The 24236-nt window shown below is 36.4% G+C and overlaps 1 protein-coding gene across 2 annotated transcripts in view; it reads left to right on the forward strand.

The window, feature by feature from the left end:
• Positions 1–270: 270 nt before the first annotated feature.
• LOC149423298 (sorting nexin-4-like) overlaps positions 271–24236 on the forward strand; it is a 30254-nt gene continuing 6288 nt past the window's right edge. The window contains exons 1-9 of one of the 2 annotated variants that reach the window (XM_089632639.1): positions 271–596; positions 691–797; positions 6454–6592; positions 9065–9242; positions 10063–10201; positions 16885–17012; positions 19163–19325; positions 21261–21422; positions 23003–23117. In XM_089632639.1, coding sequence (XP_089488765.1) covers positions 531–596; positions 691–797; positions 6454–6592; positions 9065–9242; positions 10063–10201; positions 16885–17012; positions 19163–19325; positions 21261–21422; positions 23003–23117 — 1197 coding nt within the window. In that variant the 5' untranslated portion in view covers positions 271–530. Of the gene's footprint in view, positions 597–690; positions 798–6453; positions 6593–9064; positions 9243–10062; positions 10202–16884; positions 17013–19162; positions 19326–21260; positions 21423–23002; positions 23431–24236 lie in introns of those variants that run through there. The other variant, XM_089632638.1, reaches the window with a different exon arrangement.

Genomic DNA, 24236 nt, shown 5'->3' on the forward strand with positions numbered 1-24236 from the left:
TGCTTCAAGGACATTTTTATTTTTAAAATATTTTTTTGGGCTAGTGAATGAATGGAGTAGGCCGAGAGCAATTATATTGTCTATGGTTGCATCTTACTTTTAGATGACCTTGAGTTTTTTCTATCTTGTCTACTGCTCTTTTCCGCACGGTAGGTACTGCTTGTATATCTGTGGTTAAGTACTGTATAATTCTGTTGCATACAAAAAGCCCGAAGATATCGATCTAGAGAGTGGTATATTTATGATCTATGGCAATCTATGGCTCGCGGATTGACGGATGGAATTTGTGTCATTATTTTGCCAAAAGTGATACATAAACCGTGTTGTTAATACAAATTACTTTTAATATATGCTAATCGCTAGTAATCCGTTCGTATTAAAATACGAAACATAAATAATAATATATATTTGTGCAATGGTCGTAGACTTATTCTCATTAGGTATATGGTGCAATTGTGCATTACTCGACCGAGAAATTGCTCAATCCCACCATCAAATCTGCTTATAAGTTTACCAAATTCTTTCTTAAAATGGAAGAAGTAAAAGAAACGCAAGTCAACAGTCCTTACATAGCCCTACTGGATATAAAGGATGAGGTTAGTATCTGTTTTGACGGAGTATAGGCTCAAAGCTTAACGAGGTTGTATTATTTTACTTGATGTGTCATCTAATGTACACTCGTCTTTGCAGGACAATTTGCTGAAACATGCTGAAATAAATATTCTGGAGTCGGAGAAGCGTGCAAATGGTCCGCTTCACGTGCGAGATCATTACATGGTTTACCTCATCGATGTCAAGTGAGTACAGAAGTCGAAATCTAAGCGGTTATCTTAACCAGGGTGAAGATTGTCATGATAATAGACGACCTCCAATAGGAGAGAGCACAAGAAGAAAAATAATCGGTAAATATACAGAAAAGTGGGACACCGTTAACCCTTAGGAACCGGGAAGGATTTCAATGAATTGGCTGCATGGACCGGCATGATTTTCTGAAATTTTGGGTCATTGTTTAAAAAATAATACAGCTGCACCAAACAGGTTTTAATTTATAAATTTTATTTTATGGCATTCTTAAATGTTGAATTATTGTATACGTATATCCAAAATTAGGTTTTTAGTGTCTGATTTTGTGTTATGTTAAATTTAAAAGCAAATTTACCTTCAAAATGCCTCCACTCCAATTATAATCACTCATAGTTTATTTTTATTCATTATAGTATCGACGATTTTTTTCTTTACGCATAAATAATGTACCTTTGTTGGATGAATTTGGAGGACTGAACGCAGTTGGCGCTAACAAAAAATTGTCCAAAGAAGCGAAGCAGTCCACAATGGAGTGCTGGTACCTACCCTGATGTATGGAAGTGAGGCATGGAACTGGCAAAGAAAGGATGAAAGTAGATTGAATGCAGTTGAAATGAGATCCCTGAGGCATATGTGTGGTAAAACCATGTATGATCGTGTGAGGAATGTGGATATCCGCAAAGAGTGCAAGGCTGATGTAAGCGTAATGAGTAAGATCAAGAAAGGGACGCTTAGATGGTTTGGGTATGTAGAGCGAATGAGCGAAGAAAGGAGTGTAAGGAGAATATACGATGCAAATGTGAATGGTAGCAGAAGTCGAGGACGCCCGAGGAAGACATGGCACGACCAAGTGAATCAGATACTTGAGTCGGGCCATGTCAAGAGTCAGAACAATAGAAGAGTATGTATGAGACGATGTATGAATGTGAATGAGGCAAGGAATGTGTGCCAAACCGAGTTGTTTGGCGGTCCGTCCTCTCTGCCTACCCCTGCGGGGAAACGGCGTGATGGTTAGTTAGTTAGTTGGTTGTCAGTCTCATCTTATGAAGATTTGTCTGCAGTTTTATTAACACATTGATTACAATTATTGATTTCTTACTACGCGACCATTGACCTTACTTACATGAGACCATGTCCATATTAGATAGGGTTAACATAAGAGTATTAAGCGCGGTGGGCACTTTATTTTAACTACACTTATAAATTATATTATACTTATACATAATATACTTAGAAGAAAATCATTCTCCCATTACATAAAACTTCAAGAAAGGTAATTATGAAGGATGTTGTCAGGAAAGAACAAATGTAAATTGGATCTCACTTTTCAGCAACTGTCATCTCAACAATAAGGTACAGTTATTCTACAATATACTATGGAATATTATAGATAAACACATTAAAAACAAAAAAAAAAACTCACATAAGAAATCACTATCCCGATTGGTTTAGCGAATCTCTAAAAATGCTCCTCACAGAGAAAAATAAGGTTAGACTACGGGCTAAAAAACACAATTACCCAAGAGACCATGCCCAGTATGCTACTCTTAGAAAAAGATCAAATAAAAAACTTAAAGAATGCTAAACCTATATTAACCTAGTTTACCAAGGGATAAAAGATAATGTAAAGACTTTCTGGGCTTATTCTAAATCATTGCGTAATACAAATTCTATTCCAAAAATAATGCATAAGGATTCTAGGTCTGCAAATAATGGACAGCAGATTGCCAACATTAATTTTTAAGAATTAAAAACCCAAACTATTTATCTGAAATTATTGGAGATAATAAAAAATGGACCATGAATAAAATGGTATATCTAAAGTAATCACTTCACTAATATAAATATTAAGAAGATTATATTATAGTGGACAAAGGATTTCACATCTCTCAAACAGTTTTTTATTAGCTATAAAGATAAAAAATTCTAATAAACAATTAGAATTAGAATAGTATGACAACACGCATACATCGACGTGCGTTACGAGACTGTATGCGAGTGAAAAAAAGTTTGATGAATTGTGAAGGGATGCATGGATACAAAAAAAAATTAGTTAAAACATCTCTGTAAGTAAAAAGGAGTTCCTCTTTAAATGGTATGGTAGAAAACATTCAGTTTTAGAGTATGAATCTTTTATGTATTTCGAAAATTTACCGGTAAATTAACTCAATATTTGAAGATGAACATGCCGAATTCTCCAAACTGCTATTGTGGGGGTTGGCTTGTAGGAGAATTTTCCTTCACAATTGTAGTTGGTCGGATCCTTCAGGTTAATATGCGCTTTTGAAAAAATGATGTTGTGTTTAATTTTTTCATTATGTGCATTACCTGTGTATGTCACTTTCGTATTGTAAGTTTGGTAAATATTTCCCAAACCGCCGCACTTTTAATGGGCAAAGATTACGGAAATCACACTTCATTTCTACTTAATTACTACAAGAAACAAGGATTTACATCGGGATAGATGATAAAAGGTGCACTACAATTCCATTTTTATTCAATCAAAGTATAAATTCACCTTATAAACTGATCCCTTTGCCGCCATTTTGGACTTTTTTGTATGGACTAACACTTGCGAGAGTTTCGTTTCAGTCTAAATACACAAATTACTTAATTAACCAAACTAAGAACCCAATAATCTATTTTGTGCTTGTAAATAATTGTTTCTTGTAGTAATTGTTGAAACAAAATGTAATTTCCGTAATCTGTGCCTAAAAGTGCGGCAGTTAGAGAAATAATTACCATAAATCTCATATCTCAGTTAAAATGTTCAATTTAATTATGTGTGTCAGTTATTGTGTCTCTGGACGTTATATAAAAACATCTGATTACTAATTTCTATAATTTACTTACACTTTAAATTTAATCAAAATAAAAAATGATTGGCCGGATCAGTGGTGCTTGCGGGCCGGTGTTGGCCCGCGGGCCGTAGTTTGGGGACTCCGAGTTAGATAATAATGAGAAGTAAGTATTTCAGCTGTAAATGGAGGTTTTTCTTCTCTTATTTTGAAGAAAAGATGTTAAATTATCAGTTTTTAGATGAAGAAAATTATTAAGAAAATACCCATTAAATTGCATTATTTTTTCATTTTTGGTTACTGAAATAGATGTACGAGGCATATCCAGAAAGCAAGTGTACTGAGGCTCTCACGACCGAATGAATTTTATTTTCGATATGTTGGCTACACTTACGTGTAGCCTGACTCTTCCCCTCCGCAACGAGACCTCAGTTCACTTCTCAACGTACTGACCTCAAGGTCAGTACGTTGAGAAGTGTCAACGCGACAACACGTTTCGTGAAAAATGTCAATCCAATCTCCCGCCAAATGCGAAATATGCGGCGTCATCCGTTATCTCGTTTGGAAGGAAAAACCTCCGTTTGAGGTTTATAATGAGGTTAAAACTGCATATGGTGATAAAGCTATGAATTGTACGAGTGTGTACAAGTGGTATCGCGAGTTTAAAAACGGTTCTCACCTCTTCACCCTCCACCAAAAAGTTCAAAACCACAATTTCAGCCAAGAAAACCGTGGCATCCGTGTTTTGGGACTGTCAAGGCATAATTTTGATTGAATATCTGCCTCAAGTGGAGACCATCAACTCTGCAAGATACTGTGAGACCCTAAAAAAATTGCGGAAGGCGATTCATAACAAGAGGAGAGGCATGCTGACAAAGGGAGTCAGCCTGATGCACGACAATGCCAGACCACGCACGGCCAACGCCACGAAGGAACTGCTTGCTTCGTTTAAATGGGATATCCTGAACCACCCCGCACATTCCCTTAACCTAGCACCTTCAGATTATTATCTCTTTACCTCCCTGAAGCTGTACATGGGTGGAAAAAGGTTTTCAACCGACGAGGAGGTAAAGGAGGAGGTAGAGAAGTGGACGAAGGGGTTGGCGGGAAACTTCTTCGAGGAAGGCATCAAAAATTGATACCCCGCTTCACCACCTGCATTGAGAGGAATGGCGACTATGTCTAAAAATAGCTTACATATGTACTACGGTAATCATGTAATTTTTTTGTTTCAATAAAAAGATTTGTAACCTACAAAAATTCAGTACACTTACTTTCTGGATACGCCTCGTATTTCATTGAGATGTGCCTAACCATGTTCAAATTTTCTGTATATTTACCGAATAAGGTAAACTTTTTAGTTTTTTTATTTACATAATTTAACCGGTTATGTGCCTTAAACGCTCTAGGTAGCCATGCTAACAGGGCCGACCGTATAAAATTAGAGCATTAACACGCTGTTTTATATGAAGATTTGATTTCGCAGCCTGCTAGTACATCCACAAAAAAAACCTTCCAGCAGAGAAAGGGTTAAGAGTGATTCTGATTAGACGCTTGTTTGATAATTTTACAATCCGTTTGAATAGTAAGAAAGTAATAATAATTGATGTTGCCACACGCTATCGACGTTCTGGCGGCCACTTTCGGAACTAACGGCCCAAGCGGCTAGCGCTGTCGGTTCGCCGCCGCTGCCCGTTGGCCGGCCTCTTTACAAGCCCGCGTTCCGCCCACACACATGTGCTCCGAGCTGTGTCCTGCGCGGCTCGGAAGTAAAAACCAAATTCAAAAGGAATGTCCATACTAAATATCCATCTGGATAGGCTAAACCCTAAAATCAGGTAACTTTCAATAAGGAATATAGTATAAACTCCTGACTGGTTTTCTCAGCGAATCTAATCATGCTGATTCATGTTCCCAGCATTTGGCAAAAATGGTGACCTCACCACGCATCACCGATGCAAGCCTATGTAAGCTTGATCCTTTTAACCCCTATTTAAGTGCTATGATAAATTTCAGTGCCGTTTTCGTAATATAAATTCAGAGAGAGAGAGGTCGCAATCAGGTAGAAAGACCATGTACCCGTGATGTTTACCATGTACCTGTACGTATAAGTTTGTAATACTCTGTGGTGTTCTCCCTTGTGTTTGTGTACGAAGCCCTGCCATAATATATCGTTGTAAAATATCACTCCTTTGTCATTATCAAAGCCCTGTCTCGCTCTGAATGAAGTAGCAAAAAAGATAACTGACCTCCCAGGTTGAGTGGAGACGATATCTTGCCTTGAATGAGCTAGTCCAAGGATTGATGTCGGTTGACTGGTACTCAAACCCCGCATCTCGCATTATATTGCATTGCCACCCTTTGTGTACTGCACAAACACGGGGGCCCATTTATAATGTAGCACTATTGCCCAACTCTACATTCCCATTTATATAGCACCGTTATCATGAATTATTTTTAGATTTTCATACCTAATTTCGAACTAGGGTGTCTGCATTATTACCCCTGGTTAAATGACTTCGTGTTTTCTTTTTTAGGGTGGCAGTACCTACTATCAGCCAACCGGGCAAACCTCACATTGATCAGCCTCCAATATTAAGAATTTTACATGTTTAAATATTTACGAAATTAATTTTAAATATATATCACTCTTTTCCTTCTCCGACAACTGAAATAGTCGTTTCTTATTGTCATCAAATTGAATCAAATGTTTGTTTTTTTTTCTTCTTATTAATAACGGTAGTTGTAGGTAAATGTTTAACAAGAATTATCTCGACTGGTCAGCACTATTTACGAATCTCAATACAACGGTCTTTGAAGGGTAACTAATAGTTCTATTATATGTTTCCAGAGTAACGGATGAGCATTTCCAGCTGCTGCAGCACAAGATCAGCTCCTTATGGAGGCGCTACACAGAGTTTGAGCAGTTGCATGATTATCTCCAACTCACATACCCCCATGTTGTGATGCCACCCTTGCCAGAGAAACGGGTAAATAGCCTTTAAGAAGTTTATATAATAGATATTGTTGCTGTTCATGCAAAAGTCACCAAACCATAACACATTTTCGAGGTACTGCAAATTCGAATGCTAAAACATTACGATTCTACGATTCGTTCTTAAGTTCAACAGCTCGGCTGTGGAACGAACTGCCGGCCTCTCCTGTTTCCTCCCTCCTACAACATGGGACTCTTCAAGACCCATGTTCACTCCTTCCTCTCCACAAAAAGACCCTCCACACAACATCCCCAAAGATGACATAGGCCCTGAGGGAAATTATTTTCTTCAGGGCCTCCTGTGTGGAGTTTATATAAAAAAAAAATAATAATTACATAAACTTTAAAATACGGTTTTAAAGTTTATGTAATCGAAATTTTATCTATGCAGGTAGATAAAAAATTAAGTATTGAATGCAAAATACACTTTGTAAAACACCACTTTAAATAAAAGTGGTGTTTTACAAAGTGTATTTTTTCATTTAATGTATAATGTCACATCACAAAGTGTTTGCTTCCTTCGATAAAAAAAAATTAAGTATTCATGTAAGATTATTTGCAAATTGTATCTCAAAAACTTGTGCATGTGGGTTGGTGACTTTTGCATGAGAGGTGACAATATGAAATCTCAAACTACTAACTAATGGACACTCAATATTAGTATTTTTGAGTTTTTTTTACATTAATCCCACACAGATAAAATAATTTCCCTCGGGGCCTATCTTTTCTTTTTATGTGTAGTGTCTTTTTAAGGAAAGGAATCAGAGAAAGTTCTGGGAAGAAAAAAGGTATGAGGGGTGGGTAGGAATCTAGGGATCATTATGTCCAGGAGTGACGTACGTATGATCTATCCCTCCCGCTGTGGCGCAAGGCGACGGGTCAAGAGAGATGGAGAGGTCATAGGGTCTCCTCAAAACCAGCCTCTCCCGATCCGGCACGCCAAGCAGCTGGTGCAGGCACGTCCTGAACACACCTCACCCGATGATCCCGGGCACCCCTGCTAAATCAACAAACGTAGCAAACCACTTGGGGTGACCTATGGCAGAGGTGTTGGTTATCTAATAAATGGTTCCCCGGGCGGCGGTTCTCAAATTGAAAATGATTTTCCACAAATAACAGACATTAGCTGTGACATAATTATGTTGTGCTGAATTTCGTTTCATCAGTTTAAAGAACAATAGGGGTCCTAGGTTTAAGCCTTTTGGGATTCCTGACATGTCTGCAAATTTGGCATAATCATATTATCCATTCATATTAACTCTACACAGAGCTAACAGCTGATTAAAGAAAGGAAAGATTTAACCTGGACTTTGAAGAGAACCGTAATCTAGAACCTAGAAAATGCTGAAGCTGAGCTGTTGGGCTTAGGATAAAGTTGTAAAAATAGCCATTCTCAAATGAATGTCAACCGTTTCGTAGATCCATCACAAACAGCTGCTTTATTTGTTAATTTTTTAGATAAGAATAAATAAAGCCTGCTGCGTACACGATTTTGAATCAAAAGTAAATATTTGCATACTCCTCTGACACTGGAGGCTGCCTTGATTTGTTACACTTTATGCACACACATTTAGTAAATATAAATCCGACAGGTTTTTGTATAAGAAAAGAATTTTAATAATTGTAGCACCGTTTTTGTGAAAAAGCTGTACAATTTATTATGAGTTCCTAGGCTGTATCTAATATTATATATATACATACATATACATCACCTCAAATTTGCTATTATCTTTTCCTTTCAACATCATCAACTAGGACTACTACATTACAGGGTGGAACTAAGCTTCCTTCACAAATGTTCTCCAGTCCCTAGTCATTCTTCTGCAGTCTTATGAAACTGTTTATCTCCTCAAAAAAGAATCTAGATACACAAATTGTTTTGCAGAAGTAAGGAAAAATTAGCAGACACGCCCACAAAACCCTTATATCGGCATTTCTCTTCAGTGGCTGCCACACAGTAAAAATAACATGCTCCCTAAATATCTACAAACTAATATCATGTGCCATGAAAATGTTCACAATTATCCTTTGATAAGTTGTCAAGGAGCCTTCCCAAAACTAAACTTAAGCACACACACAAAGTAGCATGTTTTTTTAGGGACAAAAACTTTATAATAACGTACCAAAAGCATTAAAGGAAGCCACACGTCATAGCACTTTTCGTAGGATATGTGCTATGTATGTATTTTTCCCTATGCATGTATGAAATCTTGCACACATCTAAATAAAGTTTCAGAAACAAACAAAACAGTGATCTTTGATACCTACAGAATCTTACAAAAGTTTTCTCTTACAAAATCAATGAACAATCTATTTTTATTTCTTCACAAGTGTAGACTAAAATTACCGTCCAGGATTATTTTGCGGTGACCCAGTAACACATTTTCAATTTTCGTCCCATAATACGAAATACTCAATTAGCTATTTTTTTGTGAAATATATCACCTCAATGTTTGTTGTGTTGCAGATTCTGTACTCGTGGCAAAAGAGCGACACGCTGAGCCCGGAGTTTGTGGATCGGCGCCGCGCCGGTCTGGAGAACTTTCTACTCCGTGTGGCGGCCCATCCTGGCCTCTGCCGCGACACTCACTTCCTCGGCTTCCTGCAGATGGAGCATGGCTGGCGGGAGACCGTCATGGAGACAGGTCTATAGACCATAATAAAACTAACGATACCCTCGTTCCCCGTGTTACCTTATTATTTTCTTTGTCTTTATCGTTGTTGTTAATACAGGATGCAGCAAAACAGACAGTGCAGTTTTGAAGGGCTATTAAATGAAACGGCGCCACTTACAGAAATGAGGTTTATTATATTTTATTCGGTACATCATGCTGTTTTCTGCATCAAGTCCTGAAGATGACATCTGAAAGATGATGGCCCCTAGCAGCGATACATTGATGAAGGCGATTTCTGAAATTTTCCGCACCATTTTGGCACATCTCAACAGGTATAGCGGCGATTTCCTCCCGAATTCGACCATTGAGTTCTTCTAAGGTGTGAAGCCGATGTTTAAAAAAATTTTGCTTCATCCTTGCAAATGCTCAAATCAGGTGATCACGCGGGCTACCCCACATCACCCCTTAGAGAAACGAGAACATCTGTCACAGTTTCGTTATTGAAACTCGAGTAGTATCGGCCGTAGCACCGTCCTCTTGAAACCAGATGTCTTCCAGATCTGTTTCCTCTGCTAATTCTTCCTATTGAGGTTCAAAAAAAAATTCCCACATGGAAACAACATTGAGCGTTGACAGTGACGGTTTTGCGAAGCCCCGGTGTTGTCCGGACCAAACCATTGAAAACCAAACGATTGAAAACGACACGACCCTCCCAACACACGTCCCCTCCCAGGTTCCTATCCCCCCACACGGGTTGTACCGGCCTTTCAAAACTGCACTGTCTGTTTTGCTGCATCCTATATTATCTTCTTTATTAAATAATATTTATGTTTGTGCCTTTTGTTTACAGGTTATATGGTGTTGGCAGAGAAGAAACTCAAATCCTTAACCATCGCAATCAGATTAAAGAACCCGGATGCCAAGTTCGAGATGATCAAAGCGTACGGAAAGCAATTAGAATCTAGTCTCAACAATCTATTGTTCACGAGGTAAGTGTGCGGTTCCTTTATATTGACTACTTAGACCCTGTATATCAGTTGATTTAAAGTTCGGCTTGGTTGGAATGTAGAGCGCGGCTTGCAAAATAATCCGATATCTCCAATATTACACATATTGTCTATGATTTTATTAGAGGAATGTATTTCTTTTTTCTTTGTAAAACCAAACTTCTGTCTACATGAGTGATATATCTATGCTGTCTACTGTCATAATGAAATCGCATTCTTTCGAAATTTCAACGACAGCAGTTTATTTTTAGAGTGGTGAAAATACTAATTTAAATTTTTTTTTTTTGCTGGAGTCATTGCAATCTTCGTAAAATTATGACAAACTAACCGCTGAAAAGAAACTGTCCTGATGTTGAAACCTAAAATCCCTCTTAAAATACCGGACATTCCTCATCACTCGATGAATATAATAGTCCATACTGATAAAATGAGGTAATTTACGTAAATTTCGGTGAATTGGAAGTATGCCATTATTAGTTACCAGTGGATGCATGGAACAAACTTCCACAACATATCGTTGATTCTACTAATATGAACCAATTTAAAGCTAGATTGGATTCTTATTTGGAGAGGAGAAAGGATTAACTTATCTTAAATTTAAAACAACTCAATTACTCATTGTGATATCAGCTATGGCGCATCAGCAGAATGCTGCCTGCTCTTTAAATAATTATAATAATTTGACACATGTCACTGCTAGCGCGTCGGCGTCTAAAAAAGGAACTATTCTGCTGCTAATCAAAACTTAAGTGACTGATTTAGTCCGCTTAAATTTGTAGTGAGGAATGATGTAAATGCAGACTGACTGATTTTATTATTTATTGTATAAATTATTAGAATATGTATGGTTGGTTCCAGCTTTAAACAGAGGATAATTTTGGACCTGATCACCTATTAGTCCTTATAGATGTTATCATCCAAAAAATCATTTTATTTTAACCAAATTTTAACTTCTCTACACCCCCCCCTACAATATTTTTTAATGCGATTTTAAGGAAAAAAGGGTCATAATTCATTTTTAAGTTGTGTAAGCTTTATGTATTAATCAAATGAAACGTAAAAATTTAAAATGTAACGTCAAAACAATATCTATGATGTATGTGACTTGCGCATGTATTCTATGTATGTCAAATGCATAAAATATCCGACAACAGATAAAAGGCGGTCTACATAAAATGAGGTCTATATAAAATGCGACCGACATAGAAGGCTGTCTTGTCTGTGGCAGGACAACGTCTGCCCAGGCCCTCTAGTATTATTATATAAACCATAATAGAAATAAATTAAAGATTTTTGACCGGTCGGTGGCCGAGTTGACATCGCGCTTGGGTCTCACTCGGGCGTAGTGTGTTCAATTCCTCGGCTGGCTAAGTCCTCCATCACAACACAAGCAACATTTTCAGCTTACTGTAGTGGTACATAGTAGGAGATTTTCAAATATTGTCAGGTTATTTGTAACCCGGGAATGTTTGTCTTTCTTTATTAAAAAAAAAAAAAATTGAACTGAATAATAAACAGATATTTTAAGGAAAATTGAAATAAATCAAAAATTCAAAAAGTAAGATTAAAATATGTGCAAAATAATTTTGACGCAGGTAGGTCATAGACATATGAATATTAGTAGACCTGCCCTAAGTGATTAAAAGCGTATTATTCCCCACTCCCCATACCGTTTCCATTGGTGCCGGCTGGGCTCGCGTATGGCTTCCCGTGAATCTTGAGAATGTGACATCATCATTCTTGTTCGAACTAGCGTCGAGCTATGGTCGAGGCATTTTATGAAATAACATGGCAAAATAGTGGCTTGTGATATGAAAACTTGTAAAAATAGATGTGAAAAAGAGAATAAACCCAATTGTCGTATTACATTCCATATGTAAGCTGTAAGCATCATTTTAAGCTTATTCACGTCGTATAATATGAATCAGTTGTAGAAACATATCGTCGCATTAATTCGTAGAATGCGTAACTCCCAAATGTAAAATTTTACAGGAGGCACAAAAAACCTCGTAGTGAAAAAAAATGAAAGACGGCTTATTCTTTTTATTTATGTTTCGAACATATAATATATTTGGAAATTTATTTTCAATCATTTTCATCATCATCAATCAACTTTTGTAAGTTAAGGCTTTCTATTTCAAATCGGAGTTAGGAAGTTTACGTAAAAACCGAGAATGGAGATACGCATTTTACAAAAGATACATACTTTTCTGCGAACAGTTTTATGAACAACCTAGCGGAAAATTTGGGAGATAGGAATTTTACATTTACAAAATAAAACACAACAATGTATGTGTATGTCGAGGCAGTCTATTTAGATGCATTTTAATGATTTTAATGATGCGGAAGGTTATCGTTAAAGGAGTGGTAATCCTTTTCTAATGTCTGTTTTAAGTCTTGTAAATGCTGGTACTTTTTATTTATTTATTTATTTTCACATATACGGCACAACATGTGCCATTCACATACTAAATTACAGAGAATAGTACAGCAACATAAGGAATGCAACAATATAAATGTAAGTATAACGGTATAATCAGTAAATAGTAGTTAGGTTAAAAGTATGAAAAAAAGAGACATAAATAAAATATAAGTAGCAATCTGTAGTATAGTATTAAGTCAAAGTAAGACATTATATGTAATAATCTACAATAAAGTAGTATAAGCAAGAATGAAGTGCTTATAAAATGTCTGAAAGGCAATAAGAGTTTGTAAAAAACAAAATAAAAAATTTTAGAAAGGTATAAACTATTAGAAAATGAAAAGAATAAAATATATACTATTATAATATGAAAAGGAAACAAAAGTAATAAATGGGAGAATCGCGTGTATAATAATAATGTGCGACACTGCTTGACAGTCCGATAAAGTTTTACATAGTACCTATGATGACTATGATAATATATAATGCACTGATATCAGCTTCTACCTATCGAGTACTAGTAGTTTTTAATCTGAAGTACATAAACATTATGATGGTATGGTATTATTCGACAATTTTTGTTTTATGCATCTTTTATATGATATGTAATAGACAATCAGCGTGATCGATGTTGGAATATTCATTGCCTAATCTGTGTAAGCGATGTATTATTGAATTTTGTTCTGCGTTAGTTCCAGTATTGTTGCAATAATAAGGTGACTTAAGTCTAGTTTCTCTACAGGGAACATGGTAGTTTATCAACGAAGTTAATTCAGGGGAGTCAAACCAGTGATTGATTATTTTAAATAAAAAAATTAGATCATTAAGTATTCTTCTATGTTTTAACGATAAGAGATGCATTAATTGTAATAATGAATCGTAATCAATGACGTCAGAGGGAATTCCTAATTTGAAGTTAATTGTTCTGAGAAATTTATGTTGGATTCTTTCAATGGAGTTTGCATAGTTTTTGTAGGAAGGGTTCCATATAGACGAATTATATTCTAATTGACTTCTGACTAGAGTTGTATAAAGTAATTTTAATGTATGGATATTTTTGAAATCTTTAGATATTCTAGTAATGAAGCCCAACATTTTCATTGCTTTACTAGTAATGACATTTATGTGATTATTAAATGATAATTTACTATCAAAGATTATACCGAGGTCCCTAATTTCAGGTACAGATAATAAAATGTGGTTGTTCAGTGTATAACTATATTTGATGGGGTTTTTTATTCTGAAAAAACTCATAATTTGACATTTTTTAATATTGAGTGTAAGTTTGTTAATGGAACACCACTCTGCAAATTTTTTGAAATTGGATTGTAGGGACAAACAGTCATTGATATTTTTAATGATTTTAAATATTTTCATATCATCAGCAAATAATAATATGTGAACATCAGAGAAAATAGAAGTGACATCGTTTATAAACAGTATAAATAATATTGGTCCTAAGTGTGAACCCTGAGGCACACCGCTAGTGGCTTCGAATTCGTAAGACAAGTGTTCTTTGATACATACAGTCAGTATACATTTTGATAAGTAATCCTTAATCCAGTGTAATAGTTTACCACTTATTCCAAGTTTTGACAATTTATTTATAAGGATTTTATGACAAACCTTGTCGAACGCTTTACTAAAATCCGTACAAATTGAGTCGACTTGTTGCCTGTTAGCGAGAGCACATGAGATAAAGTTTTCGTATAGTGTAAGATTAGTTAGAGTAGATCGGCCAGAGACAAAACCGTGTTGAAAAGAAGAAATATTAAATTTTACACAAGAACATATTTTATGAAGAATTAACTTTTCAAAAACTTTCGGCATCGACGATTGTATGCATATCGGTCTGTAATTTTCAACAAAAGACTTGTCTCCGCTTTTAAATATTGGAGTAAGAAAGCTGTTTTTCCATATTTGCGGGAACTTACCCGATGAAAGTGATTGTTTAAAGAGTAGGTATAGTGGGTAAGAGACGCTACCTGCACAGTTTTTAAGGAATATGGGGGGAATTTTATCTGGTCCTGAGCAACATTTAGGTTCCAGTAGTTTTATACAAGCCGCTATGTCTTTAATTTCAATATTAATCTGGGATAATTCTAAATTTATATCTGACTCGAAGTTTGGAATTGGTTCCTTCCTTAAGGGATTAAATCTGACTCTCAAGTGAAATCTTCAAACTCTGGAGATCATTACAGATTCGGCGACGGTTTTGTGCTGGGTGAGATCTACACTGACCGGGAGTAGTCGTGTCAGAGATGATCGTTAAGTGACGCTTGGAGTTGATGAAGGAGATTGTAGAAGAATTTGATCTGACATTGTCGATCACCCTTGTTGTCCTGTAGAAATAAAACTGATGTACTTACTAGGGTTTGCAAGACCCGGGCAAAGAGTAGCCATGACAGGAAACGTTGTGAAAGAGACTCCTCAGAGTGTGAAGATAGGTGGGAGAGACTTGAAAGTGGAACTGGTGAGCAAACATGTGCTTTAAGCGTAGAAACTCTTCATGCTCAGCATCACTTTGGAGTAAAGTGAACGCTTCATCTTGCCCGGCTGGTCGATCCCGAGGCGAGAAGAAAGGACGTTGATAGATGGAGATGGAGAGTGGAGACACCCTTCTGCGCAAGTGAATATAGAAGAGGAAGTATTGACTGAGCTCTAAGTGGGCGATCTTCTTGCGGTTAAACCAGTAGATGGGAGATGCACATCGTGCATGGAAGGGTGACAGGACTTACTTCAGTCAACAACATCGAAGTAGATGGCATACCAAGACATGTGCTTGACCCGCGGAAGATGCCTGACAGAGAACGGACTGTGTCTGAGGAGAGACGAGATGGAATTGCCGCACGTTCCACCGTAAATATTTTGGGTTTGTTTGAAGAGGACAGTGAAGAACCGGATCCGGATATGCATCAGGAGGAGATCCACTTGCAAAGAGATGGTGACCTTGAAGAAGAGATAATCACAGAACAAGGACCTATTAGGTATTTACGAATAGAGCACATAAAACAAGAGGCACATAAAACAAGAGAGCTACGGCAGAGCGTTACACGGTGCAGAAGACGTCAGTTTAGACTACAGATACAAAACACTATTCGTGACTTCACAATTAAAATTAAGGTTATAAAATGTTCAAAATTGATTAATCAACTTATCTCAGTTAATTTCACGGTAAAACTATTACACCGTAAATAAATTTCCTCAGTCAAAAACACAACAAGCGTGCACGGCTCACCGGCCAATACTGAATTAAGGAGTTACGAAGTATTCGCGAGTAAAAATGGCACCATAATTTTACGCAGTTTCCTAATTTGTGTTCATCTAAAAGGTTAATTTTTTTTTAAATTTTCGAGTTTTACTAGTCGATGCGGGTCTAATTTTAACACCAGATGGCATTAAAAACGTATTTTCGAAAAATTTGGAGTTACGCAGTCTACGAATTAATGCGACGATATACTATCACATCGAGCCAACATTGGTCGAATGTAGCGACTCTCAAGTGTGCGCATCGTTGTTACTGGGAAGTAAATTATGAACACTTATAAAAGTGTCTTAACTAAATACGTAAACAAAATGTTCGACTCTGAAAATAGAAGAAATTTTTTTTTGCCGAATTTGGACTTTGCAAATTTGTTCATAACGTGGCGAGTAATTTGCGCTCCCATGTAAAAATGTCTATTCATTCAAAAGCAGATTTTACTTTTAAGTACTAAATGGTGATATTATAATGCGAGATGCCTATATACTGTCAGATTGATTTATTGACGAATCACAGTCAGCTTTACCCCCTTCGTTCTTCAACAGTTGATTTTACCCCTCATCTTTAATTTCTAGTCTATATATTCATATGTCTGTGTGGTAGGTACATATCTAGAAGAGGTTTACGTTGACATTGTCACATGTTGAATTTAGATATAAAAAAATAATTTAAGTGATGAATGAATTTTTTTTTATACCGTTTTAGAAGCTTGTGTATTCTTTAAAAAAATCTTGTCCCCTTTCAAATATTTAATGTTGAACACGGATAGTGAAAAGTGAAAAGGGATATTAAATTATTTGTATTTATTTCCGTATGTAGCATAAGCTTGCTTAGTAACTGGTAAATATCTTAGACCCTAATTTTAGCAAATACATAGTTCTTTTTAGGGGTGGAACGATATACCGGGCCTTAGTAAACTTAACTATAGCAAAGTAGTTACTAATAATGAATGTATGTAATACTAATTATTGTGACTTGTAGGTCAAAGATGGTAGAGAAGCAACACACTCTATGCAAACTGCACGCCAACTATGGGAAGCTGTTCAGTGAGTGGAGTGTCATTGAAAAAGAGATGGGAGATGGATTCCAGAAAGCTGGCCACTATTTTGGTAGGTTACTTCTTCTTTTTATTATGCTTCTCCTATTGTAGGTTGAGCACCGCCATTCCTGTTATATATATATATACGTCACTTTGAAGTCACACTTCAATTTGGGAGGCGGGTTTGGGAACCGCCGCCCCGGAAACCATTTATTGGATAACCAACACCTCTGCCATAGGTCACTCCAAGTGGTTTGTTAAGTTTGGTGATTTAGCAGTGGTGCCCGGTTTCATCAGGTGAGGTATGTTCAGGACGCGCTTGTCCACCAGCTGCGTGGCGTGCCAGATCAGGAGAGGCTGGTTTGGGGAGACCTTTTGACCTCTCCAACTGATCTCTCGACCCATCGCCTTGTGTCGCAGCGAAAGGGATAAATCGTTTGTGCGTTCCTCTTGATACACATCCCTCATATCTTTTTCCTTCCCAGAACTTCCTCTTCTTCATTTCCTTAAAAAGACCCTCCACACAGTATCCCTAAAGAGACATAGGCCCTGAGGGAAATTATTTTCCTAAGGTCCTCTTTTGTGGGGTTATGTAAAAAAAAAAACACCACAGCTGAATTTCATTCTAAGCCAGGATCTTCTTGGTCGTTTGTCTACGAGCACATTATATTCCTTCAATTCTGTCTTTTGCAGTACTTATGCTTGATAATAATAATCTATATGTAGTGCCCTTCGTGGCAGCAGGACGCGTCCTAACGCGTCCTCCAACCGCTTTGTGTTTTTGTTAGTATTTTCAAGAGAAATGAGGCAACATCCCTTTGAAATTATTTTTAAAATCAGTCAATCGACATTTTAAATTCACTTGTTGCTGAAGTTGAACTTGCGACGAGGATCGGTAACTTGGGTACGCCAGATGTTTTCAATGGAATTCTTGGAAACTAGGCCCTAAGGCCCTAAGAAATGTTTCCTTAAGCCCAGGGTAATTTATTATCCCGACCGTCGCCTTTTATTGCGGGCACAATGCACTAACACAATCACCAGGAACAACATTACATGTAGATGAATGATGGAATTGCCGAATGTCACAGCGGTGCTGCCAAGGTCTGTTATCTATGTGAGGATACTGTGTCAGCGCTTAATTAGCAGCAGACACGTACCTGGACGGATGACGAACCTCGTGCTGGCACTGTTGGTGGACGCGGTGTGCTCTTTCGCTGCAGCAGCTGGTCCAGTTTCCTCAGCACTTAGGATTCTTGCTGCAGAGTCTCCATCTTCTATCTTCGTATCACCTGTTCCTGTACTTCATCAGCTGTTCATGTACTTTTATTTAACTTATTTTTGTAATATTTATATTTTTGTAATACCTGCATCAACTGTACGGCGCCCCTGAGGTGATATCTCACAAAATCGGCGCTATACAAATTGTCCAATAAATAAATAAAATAAAGAAAGGTGTCCCGGTGTGGGTTTGTTTTTTAAACGAATGTACATTTTTATTCCAAGATTGATGAAATTTTAATGACCGATGAAAGATTGATTACCTTCAAAACAGGAGGAAGGTCAATGTCTACATGAGATTTTGAAAAACCACCCCCACCCTCTTTTCCCACCTCAGCAGAAATTTGATTCTTGATGAAATTTTGTACACTTGATGTTCAAAATAAATGTCATCTTCCCACTTTGTCGGTATCGGTAAGCAATCGACATAAACCGAGGAGTAAAAAATACAAACAGATGCAGGAAATGTGAAGAGGATAGAGAGACTCCAATTCACACATGGTGCCAATGTTCCACCTTGTTGGGAACAAAGCTCTGCTACCTAGGAAGACACATTGTGGAACCAGGAATGAAATACACATATCCAATGGCAACCCTGGTGAAATTAATCACGGAACCGGGTTACCGTTAAAGGAATGAGGTAAAATGGGAGACAGCACATTGAGCCTACGGTTTAAGTGCTCACGGGAACTATCCGTAAGCCGTCTCCACTTTATAATAGTAAAAAGATAGTGCCAGGAGTGTTTAACATTGTGGTATACAGTAGTCAATGGTGGAAAACGTCAGAGACGCCCAGGAACGTCATTAGCAATAGTGAAGCATTGCGAGATGCACTAGTGATAAATAAAAATCATTTTTATTTAAGATCCTCCATTTCACTATTTGTCCAGTTATCTGTGACTGATTGATTTAAGATTTGACGAGTGATCCTGTTGTTTGCAGATTCCATAGCCGAGAGCATAGACAGCATCCTGGAGGACGAGGAGCAGTACGCCGACCAGTTGAAGGAGTACTTGTTCTTCGCGGAGGCCCTGCAGAATGTGTGCCGGCACCACGAGGCGCTACAGCTGGCCGTCGAGACCTCCGAGGAATGCTTAACGTCAAGGTAATCTCCTATTCAACACTTCATTCATTTTACGACTAGTCTCGCAGCATCTCTTGTATCATGATTCAGCTAGATTCGACAATATTGTGTGGGGAATTAGTGGATTCGAAAATATTGTGAGGAATCCCAGTACTGATCAATTGAGAAAGTAGGGGACCTCTAATTATGTAGTATTTTTCTTTGTTGTTGATTTGTAAAATATTAATCCGTTTGCTTTTATCAAAGTTCTTACTTTGCAGGATTAAGTGATTAGCGAATTTGTAAAATTGTCTGATTTTAAGTTTATTTAAAAAAAAAATTGTGATGCCCTAAATTTTGATACAATCTGTTGTAGGCTCCATGACTAATCCAACTTGTGATATATTTTTTATGGTGACCGGATAAATCATCAAAATGATAATTCATCACATCTTTAAAAAGTTATATAAAATCATGGAAAGTGATGAAACAAAAACTTTATTAACTGGGTTAAGTAGGTTAGGTTTAATTTTTTTTTTTCATAGTTTCTAATGACTTTATATCACTTTTTAAAGGTGTGATGATTTATCATGGAACCTTTTTTTATAGTGGAATAACTTATTGAGTTAAACAAATTCTAATATGTATTATACTCAATGATACACATTTCTAGATGTGACCGAATTTTTTCTGATTTTTCTGTTTCACCTTTATCGTTTTGACAGTTAATATTATCAATGATTAAATATTATTTCAAGTTAGGTGTACATATATGTTATCTTGCATGAATATTATATACGGAGGATCGGGGTGGCGAAATAATAGTCAAATGACTGCAATTAACACATCTAATCTCTTTGATTATTAAGAGTCATAAACTAGTACCAGCGAGAGCTCGTACGTACGTCATCCACGATCGTCCTCATCCCTCTCAAACTTCTTTTATGGAAACAACAAAGACAGAAAATGTTAGTACGATGATACACATACAACCTCTCGCTGGGACTAGTGCAGTACAACCGATCACAGTCTTTTATAGTTTTTCCTTCTTGCTCTCTCATGCCATCTCTTTCATATTAGATGTCAGTCAAATGGTCGTTGCATTAGGATAGGTTAATTTATGTTAGTTTCGATTAAAAGTTAGGTTATGTTAGGTGAGATTATTTTTGGTTTTTAGGTTGGATTAAGTTAAATTGGGCTGGGTTAAAGTTAGGTTTTGCCTAAAGAAGCGAAGCTAGCTGAATGCCATAGAGATGAGATCCCTGAGGCGAGTGTGTGGTAAAATCAAGTATTGATCACTTGAGAAATGTGGAGATTCGCAAAGAATGCAAGGCGTAATGAGTAAGGACGCTTAGTTGGTTTAGAAATGTAGAGCGAATTAATGAAGAAAAGGAGTGTGAGAATGTGAAGTTTAGAAGTAATCGAGGAAGAGTTGGCACGATCAAGTAAACCAGATACATGAGTCGCGCCATGACAAGAGTCACAAAAACAGAAGAGTAAGTATGAGACGGTATATGAATGTGAATGAGGCAAGGAGTGTATGCAAAAACCTGATGGCTAATAAAATAAACTGGTGTACTGTTTAAATATCTTCTTAGTATGGAATGCACTTAAGATCGGGAGTATTCAATTAATGCTTTGGTTCGTCAAAGATAACAAAAAATAAAATACTTTATTATCGTAATATAATTATCCCCTAGGAAGTGAGCTCCCCACCTAGGGATCGGCTAGCATCGGCTGTAGTTGTAACCATTTGGGTACGACCGACATGCTATCTCTGTCAGATGGTGTAAGTACAGCCGTCTACGGAAAATCCTTAAAAGTACATTAACTGGATAGTAATAACTTAGATTTACACACTCTACCGACATCTGGTGGGCGGTGTCGAAACTACAACCAAATTACAACACTATAGTTAGTTAGGTTAGCAAGGAAGGAGAGAACTAAAGCTGATAATGATGGTGGGCGGTGTTTTAGGGTGGCAGAAAGAGAGCGGGCAGCGGCCGGCAAGTCGGGGCTGATGTCGCGCCTGTTTGGCACCACAGACCCGGACATTGTACGCGACCAGACTTGCCGCACTTTGGACTCTAAGATCACCGGCGATCGGACAGCCATACAGAAGGCACACGAGGAATTGAAGTAAGTTATATTCGTCGTATTATGTAACCTATAATATTCATAACAACTTATAACATAACATAACATAACAACTTATACCCTAAATCTGAAATGTTATAAAAAAAATTGTACAAATTGAATGGAATAAGTAAATAAAAACAAAAATATTATTTAAATTTTATTATAGCGACTATTTAAACATTGTACGTACAAAATATGATAGCGAATAAATGTATAGTAAATTGTATTCCTTATTCCTCCTCATACTCACTAGGGTGATCAGTGCTGAGGCGAACTAAAATTATTCAGTTTCTGATTTATTTGTTTTCAATGTTTTTTCATTGATCTCTTTGAGCCAGATTTTTATTCTTGATTTGTAATCATTCAACTATTCTATTTGCTTTATATCGGGGGTAAGGATATTGTAGAGTTTTGTTGCAAAATAAATGTAGTTTCTTTGTCCGAATGTGGTTTTAAGACTTGATACATTTTATGTCTTTGTGATTTGACCTATTGTGGTGAATACGCGGTATTGTAGAGAATTCAGTATTTTTGAATAGTTTAAATATTATATTTATAGCATATATTTGTTACATCAAAACTTGGTCTTTATGATTCCTTTTTGAATTGTATTCAGGTTACGTATATACTTAGATACAGCAGATTCCCATCCTAAAATTCCATATTCAATTGGAGAATGACATAAAGCGTAATAGACTCTTTTCTTGTCCTTTTTATTTACCACAATTCTTAGATATTTACATAAATATATAAGTTTTGTGAGTTTTCCGTGATTCCTTTGATATGTAGGTCCCATCTAAGATTTTGATCAATTAATGCGATACTGTCATAGAATTGTTTGTATTGGTCTGCTTTATTGGATCTAGGGATATATACGGTCTTGCTTCTTTATTTCATTTATTTATTGCATCTCACTATACATAAATCACGTTTTTTCTCATAAAAATTAACCTCACTAGGACTAAGCCTGTATTGAGGTTAACAATTTACATTTGATTGAAGTAAACATAGAGTAATCACAAACGTAAAGTAATACTACATTCAAACACAAAATATTTCAAAAAGAAAGAAAAAAATATGTATTTGATGAGTTAGTTACCAGATGGGTAATTTGGCAGTATATTGTAACAATATTTGAACCATAACTACTTAATAATCATTATTCCCAAGAAGAAACAAGTAGATAATAAAGACAGCTAGGGTGACATTCAGTTTTTAGCAAATGGGAATTATATTGAATATTAAAATTTAAGAAAGGACAAGAGTGAAAAAATATTGAGACAATCGTCTGTCAATACAAACATCTAAATTAACTTTTTAAATTTAACTAAGGAATTGGTAGACTTAATATGATTCTTTAATATGGGGGTGATTCATTCGTGGTATTGATGTTAACCGAGTACAAGCGGTTTATTGGTCAATTACAAAATTTGAATATACTAATTAATACGGTTTGTACCGTTTAACTGAAAGCGCCAAAAAAATGTGTTTTTTTAATCATTTTCTCATACACGGTACTGAACTTGCATAGACAATATGTAACATTTTTTTGTTTTTCAATATGTGTTTTTATTTTATAGAGATTTCACAGAAAAAGCCTTGGCGGACGTTGAACGTTTTCAAAAACAAAAGGACAAAGACCTGCAGGAAACCCTGGCAGGATACGTTGTTCTTCAAGTTAAAAATGCCAGAAAGGTTTGTACTGCATTTTTTATGTTGTTATCAATCCATCTGTTCTTAGTACTGTTACGTCAATCCGTATTACTACCCGGAAAGAAAGGTCATCCATCAGATGCCCTCAAAACATTTTGATATTAGTGGCCCTCAAAATCAGAAAAATTTATGCATAACTTTCAAAAGATATGTTCCTCTTTATTCGCAAAAATAGGGCCCCGTTCAAAAAAATCGATTTTTCTTTGAAAATAATACATACACAGTCAAACTTGGTTATAACGAGCATGAGGGGACCGACTCAATTTGCTCCGTATAGCCGTTAATCATTATAATAATATTATTGGGATGACTTGTATAGCGCTGTTTTTGTGCAAAATCACCTCAAGGGCGCTGTACAAATATCTAATACATTTCTACAAACATCTATATTACTACTAGCCATATATGTAGATAATATACAGTACCATACTTACATGGTAGGTAACTTAAGAGGAAGCTACAAGCCAAAAATGTGTATATTCTTGGTATACCTTATATTGTAGGTAATAGGCATTAAAATCGCTTGACAAACGGAGTCTAGAAACCTTCGATTTCAAGCACAAAAGTGGTTTTTATTTATTTTGTAAATAATTTTATAAGAAAGCAAAAAAGTTAATCAAGTGAAAATGTCACAGATAATCTTAGCTATAATGCTGTATTTTTTTAAAGTTGTTTACTTTAGGCGTTTATACATTTCTATTGAAAAAATATTGTTTTTAGTAGTTTACATTTATATTTTTTATTTGTACTCTACTCAAGCGAAACGATAGGAAAACCTTCAATTTGTTTAAAGCATATTTGACCGGTCAGTGGTTGAGTGGGCATAGCGCTTGGGTCTCACCCGAGCGTCGCGTGTTCGATTCCTCGGCTGGCTAAGTCCTCCATCACAACACAAGCAACATTTTCGGCTTTCTGTGGTGGTAGTAGGAGATTTTCAAACATTGTTGGGTTATTCGTAACCCGGGAATGTTTGTCTTTCTTTATAAAAAAAAAAAAAAAAAAATATTTTTGGTATTCATAATGTACACCAATTCGTTATAAAGATTAATCAACATAGTGATTTAGCATTAAGATTAACACTTAATTAACAGTAACTAATTG

This window comes from Hesperophylax consimilis, chromosome 6 (assembly GCF_061612785.1).
Source record: "Hesperophylax consimilis isolate HC1 chromosome 6, BYU_Hcon_1.0, whole genome shotgun sequence".
NCBI classification, from domain to species: domain Eukaryota; kingdom Metazoa; phylum Arthropoda; class Insecta; order Trichoptera; family Limnephilidae; genus Hesperophylax; species Hesperophylax consimilis.